Raw genomic sequence first — 14488 nt, 5'->3', positions numbered from 1 at the left:
TTTACCGTGACAGTGAATTAATTCGCCCGTACAAATCACTGCATTCAGTGACTTACCTTGACGGCTCGTCTAAGAACAGTTAAACATATTTTTTCCTCACGGTGCCTGCTGAGAGATAGCTTCCAAATGAGATCTTCATGGGGAAGAGATCAAGAATGAAGTAGGGACCACCGGCAATGGTATATATATCAGGGAGGCGGAATTCCCGCATCACTGTTGTGATTGGTCTTTCAGCTGCCAGACGTGGTATCATTGATGCTTCCAGGATCTGTCGCACCAGAGCGTTCCCATAGTGAGATACCAAGAGAATGTTTGGAAGAGAAAGTTCATTTTCTGACAAACAAAGGACGCATTTGGAGGAGCTTTCAAAGGGGAACAAACTTTCATTGTGTAATTGGCCCTCGAATGTAGCCTTTGAATTTGGAACAGCCTTTGGGTGCTTCTCAGTATGCTTCATCAATTCTTCACTCCTCCATCCTAGAAACCAATCGAGCTCAGCCATCGTGTAGGACATCTTAGTGCTCTAATTACACCGCGAGGAGGTGAAGATCAAGGAGTGAAGAAGCTTTCTGAGGAGTCACGTGCTCGTACACGTTTTTTGTATTCGTTATACTACAAATACGTCACGCATAGAAGCTGTTGTGAAAAAAATTGCAAAACAATACAACCTGACCCTGCATTCGTTCTGCCTCCCTCCTTATCTCTGCTTTCATCCCTTGCTTCTCTCCATTGACAGTACCGGCTAGGTAGGCTGTCCTCACTCTCTCTGCCTGCATTTTCTTGCATACCTGTCAACACTCCCGTTTTTCACACCCATCTGCCGCCATCCCATCCGTTTAGTTATTTCTCCCGTAAAACAGTATTTCAGTTTCGCGAACGGACCAACGGAGGCCGCTAACTGCCCCGGGAACCCAGGAACCCCGCGGGTCTTCCAGATTTTGGCAATGTTGCCCAAATGTTGAGGTATGGTCTTCTTGCATTTAGCACCGTGGCTTGAAAATCAGTACATACTATCCTGTTATCAAGCTGTTCCGCAATCATCTGCTCATCTGCCACACTCTCTCTTTATATTCTGTTTTTGTAATCCGCACATTGTTTCTCATACATTACTTTGTGCTGCTAGAAGTGCACTGAGACGCCAGTCTCTGAATTGTCAAAACACCTATCAAAATTATGAAAATTGAACCCAGTCCAAATTTTTTATGACGGATGAAAATATCAGAGAGGCAGTGTGTAAATGTGATTGACACAACGTGAGGTCGTATTAATTTTTTTATGAGCGAAAAATTTGGACGCAAATTTTGGACTGTATGTGCAATTACCTTAAGCCTGACGCACCTATTAATTCTCCTCCCCCTGGACATCGTCACATCTTCAAATGAAGCGAGGAAAGAAAACAAGGATGCACAAGTAAATATTGAGAAGGACCCTTTGGCTGTTTCTCAGTATGCGTGCTTCAGTGATTTTGTTTCCTCATGTTCTCGCTCTATGCCATCATCCACCGCCAAAGTCTGGTTCAAGTACACAGCGCACATGAAAGGACCTGGATGTGTTCCTGATATGAAGGATGCATCGAATGCATACGTTGCGCGTACAGAATTCTTGCCTGGCAAGACCGGTATCTACAAGAACACAGCTTCTTTGTGTTCTTGAAATTGAGAAACAGCCTTTTGTCTCGTCACCTGACATGTAGTCTCAAGAACTTATCGTTGCTTCTTTGGCCAAGGCCGCCCAAGAGAATATGACTGACAGGTAAAGCAACCAATCACGTTTTGTTTTGTGCCGTGTCATGTTTAGAGCACGGGAATGTCCCCGCAGTAACAGACCGGTGCAAATTCATGAACGTGTCAAAATTTAACAGCAACAAAATGATTATAAGATTATGCCATGAACCTTGCATACTTAAGAATTAAGTGTTTAGTCGATTGTGATGAATTCTTATAGCAAACGTTGTAAACACGAAAGCTTACTTCTTAGATCAGACGGCTTCGTGTTGTTTCCAGGCAGACTGTTAAAGAATGCGACACGCACGTCTCCCAGAAATCCTGTGAAATTTAACCAATCAGATGACGACTTCGAACGTGCTGAAGTTTTTCCAGAAAAGTGTGCCTTATGCATCAGACATTTAGCCAACGGTCCGTGTCTCTGAGACTACCTGACATGCATCGCGCATACGCAAAGGAATGTAAGAATGTTTTGTGCGTTTTTTCAAACAAAATGAAGACTTTGGAGTGGCCTAGTCAAAGTCCTGACCTGAATCCTATTAAGATGCTGTGGCATGACCTTAAAAAGGCGGTTCATGCTCGAAAACCCTCCAATGTGGCTGAATTACAACAAATCTGCAAAGATGAGTGGACCAAAATTCCTCCACAGCGCTGTAACAGACTCGTTGCAAGTTATCGCAAACGCTTGATTGCAGTTGTTGCTGCTAAGGGGTGGCCCAACCAGTTATTAGGTTTAGGGGGTGCAAACACTTTTTCACACAGGTCCATGTAGTTTTGGATTTAATTTTCCCTTAATAATAAAAACCATTTAAAACTGCATGTTGTGTTATCTTTGAATAATATTTTAATTTGTTTGATGATCTGAAACATTAAAGTGTGACAAACATGCAAAAAAATACAAAATCAGGAAGGGGGCCAACACTTCTTCACACCACTGTAAGTACAAGGTAACATGCTAAAACTTTGGATCTATGGATTAAGATAAAGTGGCAAAACTAAAGCATATTTAACACATTATGGGGGAGCCTAGTAGATATTGAGATATTACCATTACGTATACATTTAATATGTAATAAATTCAATAAAAACATTGAATTTTTTAATTGATTTATTTTGCAATGACAGTTGGGGGTTAAACAATTGTCACAAATATCAGTATAAAAATATCTTGAAATTCTGAATGTCCTAGCCTTCATTTAAAGCAAATGTCTTTTTCTTATCTTAAGGTTTCATTATAAGTAAATTATGAAGATGATGCTTTTGACAGAAATTGCCTGCATTACAGCATTACTTAATGTATTATTCCACATGGTTCACACTACTGAGAACCAAAGAGAAATAATCAGATAAAATCAATTGTTGTGAAAAAAACATGCTAAAACACTTCAAATGATTTTTTCCCAGCTTTAATGGCCCTCATTTAGTTGGTTGCAGTTTATGTACATTTCAAGAGATCTTCATTTGAGTCCTTGACAAAAATAAAACATGGGGAAAGCAAAAAAAACCAATAAACTGCCACAACTGGTTAAGCCTGGTAATTTTTTATCTGGTCATAAAGGTGAGCCAAAATAAAAATAAAATTCCATTCTACAGACAAGACGTTCCACTGCAAGACTTTAAAAGCAACTCCTGTGTGTTATACAGAAACCAATGCTTTTATTTGTACACTGAAACACATCCAGTCACAGAGTACCAAAACTACAGTGTCTGGTAACTGCATACCTCAGGAGTGTTACTACAGTCCTGAATCAAGATAAGTGTGGAAGCCATTGAAAGTCATCACAAACTGCACAGCCTACACTATAAAACTGTTACAAGGGTGACAAACTCAATGTGTCCATCCTTATTCAATATGCAGCTATTATTGTGTTCTGCCACATAGAGGCAACGACATGGTTCATCCCACCAGCTCTTGTTGTTAAGCCATTCATTGTTTCACAGACACTTGTTATGTAATAACGCAAATTGTTCTCTCACACACTTATTCTATATTTACACACGCACATTTCTCTCAACAGTCTATTTCACCTCTCAAACACCAAATCAGTTGTGCAAGTGTGCACGCGCTGCAGGCTTTGTTATGTTCTTTCGTGTCCGATGTTTCTGCTTAGTTTTGGTGATGTTTCAGTCATCAGTTGTCTCCAGCACGCTCTGACTCAGAGCCAAGTCCCAGTAATGCTCGGTGCCGTGCTTCTTAAAATGTTCCCGAGCCATGTTCTCTGTAGGGCACTGCTTAAACTTAACCTCCCCATAACTGCGTTCCTTGGCTGTCCCCTAGGAAAATGCGTATATGTTAAAATAACAAGACACTTTCTGGCGATAAGAATTTTAATTTTGGGTAGACTAAGTGTGTTTACCTCCCAAACCAAGGAACACTTGTTATGCTTCCTCGAACCCTCATCATCCGAACCTTCAGGCTCTAGTGGAAACAAAATGTCAAAAGGTTAACTTCAGATCACATCACATACAATGATAAGCCTGCTCTCCTCTGTCCTCTTACCATCTCTCTTTGAGTTCGGCTCATCCCATTTAATCCTATTCAACATCAGCCGTTTAAACTTCTTTTGCGCCTTGGGTCCTACATGGAGAAAATCGATATATTGTAATTTCCAGACATTTTAAAATGATCTGTGTACTTGTAAATAAATATCGATGCTCTATTCAATCACCTCCTTCCACAACTACAATGTTGACGTCTTTGTGTAGGACCACAGTGCCAGTGAGATACAGCTGGTTTGCATTGGCCTCCACCTTAAACTTCTTGGCTGGGTTATAAAGATTTCGGATTCTGAGATCAAAGCAGAAAAATGCAGGATAAAACAAACAGGCATTTATTCCTAAATCAGATATCACTGGCTATTTATGCATGCTGCTGCTGCTGCATGCGACTAGCAAGAACGATGCTATGTACATTTAAAATCAGTATGTTTTTGTTGAGGGGCTGCAGATCCATCTTGTTAGGTCAAATAGTTTTGCAATTAACCGTACATCATAAAAAAACGAGAAAATATCACTTTAGCACCTGTAAACAGCGATGTAAACCCCGTGACTCAAATCCTCCTTCAGTTTCTTCACCTTCTTCTCTTTCCTCTGCTCTGCTGTGAGTTTACGTGCTGCGTTCGCCTCCTCGTGGGCCCTGAACACGCACACAGGGAGAAATATCACTGTTATTAAACATTTGTGTGCGAGAGTACATGTGTGTCTATGTAAACAAAAAGCACACAGACTGCTTGCTTACTTCTGTCTCTTGGCCATTTGTGCTCTAACATGAGCCTCCACTTTAGTGGGATCCTGCACTGCCTCCGTCCCCAAAACCCTCATCAGATTAGAGATTCGTACTGCAAACACACGACAACATGCGTCATATTTCAATGTACTACTTAAGCATCCTCAAACATATAACAGCAGTACAAATTTGGACCCTTTTGTTTGATGATCTTGACGCTTCAATAAAAACCCTACATATGAATTTCTTTACAAAATAGTATTGTTTAAGGTTAGAGTGGAGTGAAAAGTGATTAAAAAGCAGCCATTTCTTGCCCTGCCTTATTCTTTACTGGTAACTAGGGCTGTGACGGTGGCAGTTTTTTACCACCGTGGTGGTAATGGACAAATTAACCGCGGTGGTTGGGAAGTATATATTATTTATATAATGAATATTTATGATTATATTTACATGTAGCAACCACATGACGAGTGGAAGAAAAATATAGACCTTATTTAAATACTTTTTGAAATATGATATTTGAAAAAAATGAGGATAATGTTTAATGAGCAAATGTCCATGTTTAATGCGCAAATCCATCAGTGAAACGGCAAACTGTAAGGTTACAGTCCTTAAAAATTCCATTTGAAACAAACTGTTTAAACCTACCTTGGCTTTCCTATTCAGATTGCCATAAAAAAGTTACTTTGTCCTACTCGTTGATGGGAAACTAACATGTTGACATTGTCCCGATTAAGATGAGTACAGCTGCACTAAGTGCGCATGAAATTAATAGATGTCTCTCCGCAACCGCGGCAAGCCGGCATCCTGCGCGTGCTCCGACACCATGCAAGCGGGTCATAGCTGGTTTTGATTTTATGTAACAGTTCATTTCACAACAAGATCCATAGCAAAACCCGCTTGCAGGCTCGCGCTCGAACGCACCAACGGTAACGTATGCCAATAATTTCTGTGCTAATGTTAAATCTTTTAAATAAAACCATCCACAACTGAAAGGTCACAAATACCAATCGTTATCACAACAGTCATTTTTATAACACTTATATTTGTCACAGTAACGTGCAGTACCACCGGTGGCAGTTCACCACCATCATGGCACTTTACCACGCGGTGGTGCAGTTGTCACGGCAACCGTCACAGCCCTACTGGTAACTTTACTGGAAAACAAGTAATGAGTAGCTGTGGCCAAACTTGGCAGTGCAACAGTCAACAAGTTGTATATTGTATGCAATAACAAACAAACTTATGTTTAATGTTTTTAAACACAGATTATGGTGACTGATGTACCTTTGGGTTCAGGTGGAGGCATGAGGCCCAGTCGGACCTTCTCCTGCAGCTCTTTCTGTCCTTCTCTGCGTGTCTGCCTCCTCAACTTTTTCTGCTCCTTCTTAGTCAAATACACACCTAGAGTCACTGGCTTATCAGTGTCCACTGAGAGCGCCACGGAAAAAGACACAAATAAAAAACAGACAGTCAATCAATCAATCGAGTTTCCAGTCGCAAAACTAAAATATTTGCCTTTTTGCAATTCACAACAGTATGAATACCTGGTGGGGCCATCTGAGATGGGTGCTCGACCAAATTGGTGACTCCATGCAACTCAATCTCATCAACCATCATCCGAGCAGATCTTAAATGCAAAAAAATCAATAAAAACAGATCAATTATTCAATTACACAGTGTAACAAATTGTTGTTTCGCCTGAACTTTCTTTCATTTAATTCTATGATGCTTATTATTGTGGTAATATTTATTTTCACATGACATCAATGTTTTAGTGTATATTTAGTCCAAGTAAATTTTGAGCTTATATCATTAATTAAGATATATCGGTATATTGCAAATAAACAAAAACTGTACAAATTTTCACACTTTTTTAAAATTGTTTTCCAATTGTCACTGTCAGAAAATTCTAAAAAATTCTGTATCACAGGGAAGGTGGGATGAAGCGATGAAGGGTGACTATGTCTGGAACCTGGTACGTGAGGACAGTATTAGTCATAAAAGACAAAAATGATCAAATGTAGACTTCTGAAGTTTTCAACAACTCATTTTTAGTAACTTATGTTAAACTGTTGTTTAAGCTCAGTGTTATGCCAGTACCTTGTAACTTCTGCGTACGAGTAATAATATTGAAATGTATAAATGTGTAAAAAAATTTTTGGTTTTTTGGTAAGTACCGTCAATGGTAAAAAAGTAGGGGTGTAACGATACACTCAGCTCACGATTCAGTACATATCTCGATGCTGGGTTCACGATACACATCTCGATATTTTGAACAAAATTCAAAAACGAAACTGAAATTCAAATAACATTAATTTTCAAAATATTAACAATTTCTGTAACTTAATTTGTTGCACATACAACTTAATAAAGAATTAAACATTTTTTAAGGCTTAACTGAAATTAGAATTAAGATCAGTGTCAATTTTGACAGCAAATTTTGATTTAGTTTTAGTCATAGTCTTTTGACTTTATCATAGTTTTAGTCTATTTTTAGTCGACGAAATCTACATTATATTAGTCTACTAAAATCTATCTGGATGAACTCATTTAATTGGTGTAATTAAATGTTCCATACAAAGATTTAACTGTTTCGACATAATTTACTTTACCTTGGAATTAAATTAAACAAGGTCATAACCTTTATTTTTCAGAAAAGCGGAGTAACTACTGGTTATGCATTGTTGTAACACAGAGAATATTAGACCACGAACGACATGTAGCAGTTCATTCAGTCTCATTTTGACTCAATTGACTCCTTCGTTCAGTGAAGGGCGTGTTCATTCAGTACATTCAACCAATGAAACGCTCTGACAGAGCTCACGCTCAAGCGCTATTGGCTCATGTCTCTTTGAAGCTGCACTGTCTTTGCTTGAGACAGTAATGAATGAGAAAAATCTTTCAAAAAGACATTATATAAACTGTATTACATTTCTTCAATCGTGCAAATCACATACTTGGTTCGATTTTTAACATGTCATTTAATCTTTTAATACAGTACGACTCACTTCATCGCTTCTCTGATCGGAACAGCACTGGTTTCTTTTGGCTTACTTTATGTTGCATATCACGTTATGCAGCTCACGTTAGCGGATAAATTAACATTGGCATTTAAAAACGTTTGTGCTGCCTTTGTAATGAGTTTCGGGGTGACTCGCCTGCAGTCACGCTTCAAGTTTGCTGTGTTTTAACGGCGATTGTGAAGGAAAATATGACTCTTTGTAAACCACTTGGAGACACAGATTGTGTCTTGTGCTTCTCTCTCTACCGCATATGTGAGATAAGCACACGTGACGCGCTAGCGCAGAGTAGGTAGCATCTTGACCGCTGAACGAATAGAATTAAACATATTGTAAGATATCCCCATCTCTCTACGATGCGCATCGTACCATTTTTTGCATCGCGAAATATTGTAGTACGAAGTATCGTTACACCCCTATAAAAAAGTAATGTGATTTTCGTATTCAGCATGTTAAACTTCTTAAACAGTAAAATTAAAGCGAAACAACTTTTTTTCTTGTGTTTGTGTTATCTGTAAAGTAAACAGGGCAATTGGCTCTTACAGTTTTATGTTGGATGGCAGGATGTAGGAGTCCCACCACTCAATTCGAGGAACCTCCCCATCCCCCAGCTCCTTCTTAGGAGCAATAAGAGCCAGTTTAGTGGAGGCCTGAATGCCCGTCTTCTTGGCAGCTTGAGCGATCTCCATCTGTAGCTTCTCTAGCTGAGCCTAAAGACAAAGACACGATTCACACATTTAATAAATAGGGAACAACAGCTCTTCACGAAGCAACTGTACATGAGAAGCCAACTGTAGCCAACCTTTGTGCGTATCCGCTGGGCGATCTTCTCAAAGCGGCCCTGTTCGTGGAATCTAAAGCCTTTCTTTGCTCTCTGTGCAGGAACGAGGGGCACACGTGGGTCGAAATAAGATGTGGACTCCATATCATCGGCAGGCTTTTCCTTTAACTGCTGCCGAAACTGCTCTCTCTTCACTGCTCTGATGTTTGCTAGACAAAGAAAGAGAACAAAATAAGAAAAACAATCTGCAGTATACACTGTATGCAAGGTCTCTAATAGAAGTATTCTGCATTTGTTACCTTTCAGGGTGGGCATGCGATGTGTGAGCTCGATTTCTTTGCCACTGGCATCGACGGTTCTTCCGAGCTCGTCCAAAATGAGGGGCGTAGGCTTTGAAACCTCACGAGGTTCCACCTTACTGTAAAAGAAATTATCCAATAAATAAATGCATTTCACCTCTCTGTGCCAACATGGTGCAATAACCCATTAAATATACAATTTTAACTCACGGTGGAGCGATGCCCATCGCATGCAGGTTGGCCAAAGCTACTAGGTTATGCGACCCTGTGTTATTCAAAGTACCCAGAATTCCTGGTTTCATGGCCAGCGTGGACTGGATCTTGGCCTGCAATTCGGCTGCCTTGCGAGCCTTTTCTATAGCATCATTCATGAAGTTAGCAGCCTGGGAGGGGGCGATGGACTGGGCCGATCCCACCGCTGAAAGGTTGGGACGTGGTGTACTGGGGTCTGTCTGAGGGGAAACCAGTGTTAATCTAGGCTATAAAAGATCAATAATTATGCTAAACGATATTATGTCTGAAAAGCTAAAGTCAATTGAATGTTGTAGGGTCAGATAAGAAAGAACACAAGGGTTCTATCTCACCTGTACAATTGGGACAGGAGCCACGAAACTCAGCTGTTTCTTTCTTTCCTCAATCTGTCGTGTGGCTGCTTCCATCATCTGCTTGATCTAAAGCAGTAACATCACATACAGTATGAACACATACAGCAGGAGGTTGACTGAGAAAATGGCGAGTAGATACTCTGAATGTACTAGACACCTCTAAGATCATTTAGAAAACAGCACTCATTTGTATTTGCTAAGAGTGATGGTCAAACACTGTGAGTACCAATATAAATCTGTTTTTTTGTGTGTTACCTGCATCTTTGTAAGCATGCCGGGGCTCTCTGTTGGGGGTCCAGGTAAAACAGCTGGTTCCTCCACCTCCTCAAAGCGCGGAACCCTCTTCCTTTTTGTTGCCGATTCTACACTCGCTCCATCCTTCACTCCTTCCACTTCATCTCCAAACACCTCCTAATTAAACAGGAGCAGATACATGAGCTACAATAGAATAAAATACATTTTCAAATAGCTGAAATATAAACTGCTGTACATTATAGTAAATTAGATTCATTTTAATATTTGCAAAGTTAAGAAGCATCTTACATGGTAAATACACAAAAACTCTGGGCAATGGAAATTTGAGACGTTCAGAAAACTCTCTACCTTTAGTTCTCTTTTGCGGTTCTTCTCTCCAGAACCTTTATTGCCACGAGAGTTTCTGCTTTCCTCCAAGGCTTCAAACAGACGCTCTACAAAACTACTTGCCGAGTCGTCAAGAAAAGGCCTTAGCTGGTCTAAAAGAAATCAACAGGAGATTCAAAGTGTTAGTCTGTGAAATAAATAAACAATATGTACTTGCCATTCAACCTCATTTTAAAGGACTATAAAAAATTCTAATGAGCATTTTATTAACTTCATCTCCCATACTTTTATCACATGTGACAAACGTTTCAAAACATACACAGAAATGCACATACCTGTAGTTTTTCTCTTGTCTAGCCCTTTACCCACACAGTGAAGTGCTGCAGTGACTACAGTGGGTTCAGAAAATCCAAGGACCTTCTTCACGGTGCGCTCCACCCATGGCCTCAGCTCATCTACCTCCCGCTTGGGCAGAGACATGCTGGGGAAGATCTATTAAACAGACAGCAAAACACACCTTCACAAATATCGTCATCAAGATTTTGGACAGAAAACAGACAGATTTTTGCTAACATTGAATGCTATTGAATTTTTGCTATGTGAACGTAATAGAGCAATTTATTAGGAATTAAGAATCCCAGGGTTAAGGTCACCACTGAATGAATGGTAACATCTTTTTACAACTATTAAACACATTGAAAGTATTAATAGTAATAATAACAATTGTCAACTAAACATAATGGCTCTGAATAAATGTAACCCTTTTTTCGAGAAAACGGGTTATTTTGGTCTGTGACGTTAGCTTTTATCTATAGTTACTCAAAAACTTAAAGATGTTTTTTTCGTCATTAGGTTCACTTCAGTGATTCCGATTATGTTGAACATGAAAGAAAGATATTACATAGATAACACCATTATTTACTGCATCATACCGTCCCTTTAAAATCTTTCTACCATTTTGTGTATCTTTATTTCGCGAGAAATTTGGAGATCGCTACCACGTATTATCATAAAAACTAAACAGCCGTGATGTTTAGAAATAATTACATTATTTTAGTAGAAACCACAGTTACCATGGTGCTATTTTAAGGGAGTTTCCGTCTCAAACAAAACCAACCGTCGACACAAACAAACACACTCACCTATCACTTTATTCAGCTGTTTGACAGCGAACTGTCAATGTTGTCTGCTGTTACTTTACTTTTGTGTTTCTTTTCTTCTGCCAACCCAAATGACATTGAATAAAACGACTTGTACTGTTTCTAGACTTTTCGTTACCCACGGTGTTCGCAGAACGTTTCCCAATGGCGAAACGGAAACGGAAGCAACTTACACATGTCACGTTTCCGCCGGATAACTGCAGACTGCTGACTCGCTGCTGCCATCTCTCCAGCTGGAGCGGAACTGCGAACAAAATAAAAGGTCCATGTTTAAGTTTGTATCGTCATTATACATTAAACATTAATTTAGCTTTTCTCCTGACATTCTCCCACAGTTAACAACCGTGTTCTAACCCTATACTACTTTTAGACTGCAACAAACCTGTTTAAAATAAGTTGCTGACAAAACTGATATCAGTTAACGTTATAAAATATTTTGTCCCATAGGGGGAAGCAAAGTAACAATTATGAAATGTGACACATAATTACAGAACTGAGTTGTGAAAATCTTTAATTCATAACAAAAAAAAAAATCAAATTAGCCAGCATTTACTGTTTTAAAATTTGTACATTGTCAACCTCTCAAACACAGTCAGTCAGACACACACGCACGCCGAACACACACTTTTCATCTAACACACATCTTTCCTCCTCTGTCTGATGTAGGTCATGTGAGTGCACTAGTAGCACTATGAAAAGCAATAGTGAGCCTGGGGCAACACTCCCCAGACTGCCAGATTTTATGCTCCTCACCCACCATCGTTGACTCCCCTCCATTTTCAGCCACACACTACCACACAGGAATGTTTTGTACACCAACCCCAGCGTACCTTCACAACACCAGGAGCTTTACAGTCACAACACACATCCTTGCTTCTGCGCCATACCCACCCCTTAAATCCCATATTCCTACATAACACAGTGGATTATCTAATACCCAAGTGTAACAGAGATCAGGTTTTGCCGGCAATACTGCTCACACAAGAATAGTTTAAACCATACTGAGGACCAGCCAATGAGGAAAATGGAGTAAACATACTACAGTCATACGAAAATCTAAAAATGTAAATTTGAAAATATTAGCTTAGTATGAAATAGAGGTGTTGAGTAATGAAGTTATTGAATGATGTTTGTAAATTTTCCCACACAAGGATACAGTATGTCACGGTTAGTATGCAGAACCCTGACGCAGACAGCAGGTGGCAGCAACAAAAATATATTTATTAAAGAATTAAACAAAAACCCACGATGGGGGATGAATGGGTTGGGGTGACAATAAAAATAACAAACATGGGAGGGGGGGTGGGAGCACAAAAGAGTTCAAAAGGGTTAGGGTTGGGTGGAACAGTCTTTGATTGGGGGGTGCAGGGGAAGTACGAGAGCGTGGAGTCTGGGTGGGTTTAGTGGGAGGCTTGGAAGAGACAGGCTTGGATGAAGGCATGGGGATAGTTCCATGGGGGGGTGGTGACCAAGGGTGAGGGCAAAATAGGAGGCCAAGGCTGAGGCAGGGAAGGTCCAGGGAGCATGGGGGGAACGGATGAGGGTGCAGGGCTAGAGTCAAGGGAGACCATTGAGGTGGTGCTGAGAGACCTGGACAGGGAACAAGGGGATGACAATGGGGAAGATGCAGGGGACAAGGCGGCCGGCGGCTGAACAGGACTGGGTGTCAGAACTGGGTGCCGGCAGGGACGCCGGCTGGACAGGACAGAGTGCCGGCTGGGTCATCGGCTGGATTGCCGGCTGTTGGACCAGACTTGGACACCGGCTGGAATGCCTGCTGGAATGCCTGCTGGGCCGCCGGCTGGAGAACTGGCTGAAATGCCGGCTGGACCGGACTGGATGCCCTTGGCTGGGCCGGACTGGAAGCCGGGACTGCTGCCAGACCGGGACTGGATGCCGGCACTTGTGGCAGCAATCCCCTCCTCCGCTTCTTCCTCTTGCTGTGGGCCACAGGACTAGTGGCAGGCTGCCGAGATGCGGTAGGGCCAGCTCCGCACTGGAGGAGTCCGATGCTGTTCCACAGGACTCCCTCCGCTCTCTCTTTCCCCGGAGACTGGTAGGAGGGGCAGGACCAGCGGAGCTTGAGATGGGAGGGGCTGAGTCCCCCAGGGTGACGGTGGCCAGGACGCGGCCCTCCGGCACAGTAGCCAGCGGTAGGGATGCTCGGGATGGTGCGGTGGACTCGGGGTTGTTCCGGTCAACCAAAAACCAGAGCAGGTTGTCGAAGCTGGGGGGACTCATCTTGCTTGGGGAGAGGGGTTCGGTGAGTCCGCAATTAAAGATGAAGCCGAGTTCCTCCTCACCGAACTCCCACTCTGCTGCCGCGTCCAGGAACTCGTCGGCGAAGTCCATAATGCCACGGCTCCCCTGGTAGATCCCGAAAAGGTGGTGGGTTAGGCGGGATCGCTGGGAGCCGGCCATGCTGTCTGCTGGGTTCTGTCTTTTGGTTGGTTCGTTCTGTCACGGTTAGTATGCAGAACACAGACGCAGACAGCAGGTGGCAGCAACAACAATATATTTATTAAAGAATAAAACAAAAACCCACGATGGGGGAAAAACACAATAACAGAAGACTTAACTAAAGGCAAACAAAAAATTCCCAGAAGGGGGCAAAACAAGAACTGAAACCAAAAGCAACCAAACTCACTAATAACTGTAACAAGACAAGGATAAGGCAGGTACAAGGTACAAAAGGCAAAAGGAACAAGAAGACTACAATACAAAACGAACCAGCACAGGACAGCAAACACAAGGGCATTATATAGGGGAAACTAACAAGGGTTAATTACAAGAGGCAGGTGTGGGGAATGAAACACTGATGGGAAACTAAACAAGGAAACGAGGGGGCGGGATCAGGAGACAAGACAAGAGAGCGCATGGTCAAACAATGACCATGCACTGGCACACAAAACACATGGGACTGTCATCACCCTGCCACAAGACTAGAAAAGCATAACAAGGTGAGGCAGGATCATGACACAGTATGCATAATTGTGTCAGGACTGACAATGTGGTGATTATTTGGTGGGCATGTGTCCAGGGTGTGAATTGTAAGAGGGGACAATTTATATATATATATATATATATA

At 41.5% G+C, this 14488-nt stretch overlaps 1 protein-coding gene across 1 annotated transcript; it reads right to left on the bottom strand.

The window, feature by feature from the left end:
• Nucleotides 1-3114: 3114 nt before the first annotated feature.
• Nucleotides 3115-11573, bottom strand: prpf3 (PRP3 pre-mRNA processing factor 3 homolog (yeast)). Its single transcript, XM_057340786.1, has 17 exons — nt 11383-11573; nt 10576-10732; nt 10262-10392; nt 9914-10069; nt 9638-9724; nt 9264-9505; nt 9054-9172; nt 8776-8963; nt 8517-8683; nt 6498-6580; nt 6238-6381; nt 4963-5062; nt 4747-4860; nt 4394-4512; nt 4225-4302; nt 4082-4143; nt 3115-3998 (listed from the first exon to the last, which is right to left on the bottom strand). The coding sequence occupies exons 2-17, from the start codon at nt 10718-10720 to the stop codon at nt 3849-3851; spliced, it is 2085 nt and encodes a 694-aa protein (XP_057196769.1). The 5' UTR covers nt 10721-10732; nt 11383-11573; the 3' UTR covers nt 3115-3848.
• Between the last annotated feature and the right edge of the window lie 2915 nt (nt 11574-14488).

The sequence above is a fragment of the Triplophysa rosa genome, linkage group LG8 (assembly GCF_024868665.1).
Source record: "Triplophysa rosa linkage group LG8, Trosa_1v2, whole genome shotgun sequence".
NCBI classification, from domain to species: domain Eukaryota; kingdom Metazoa; phylum Chordata; class Actinopteri; order Cypriniformes; family Nemacheilidae; genus Triplophysa; species Triplophysa rosa.
This window is presented reverse-complemented; position numbering and strand designations above follow the sequence as displayed.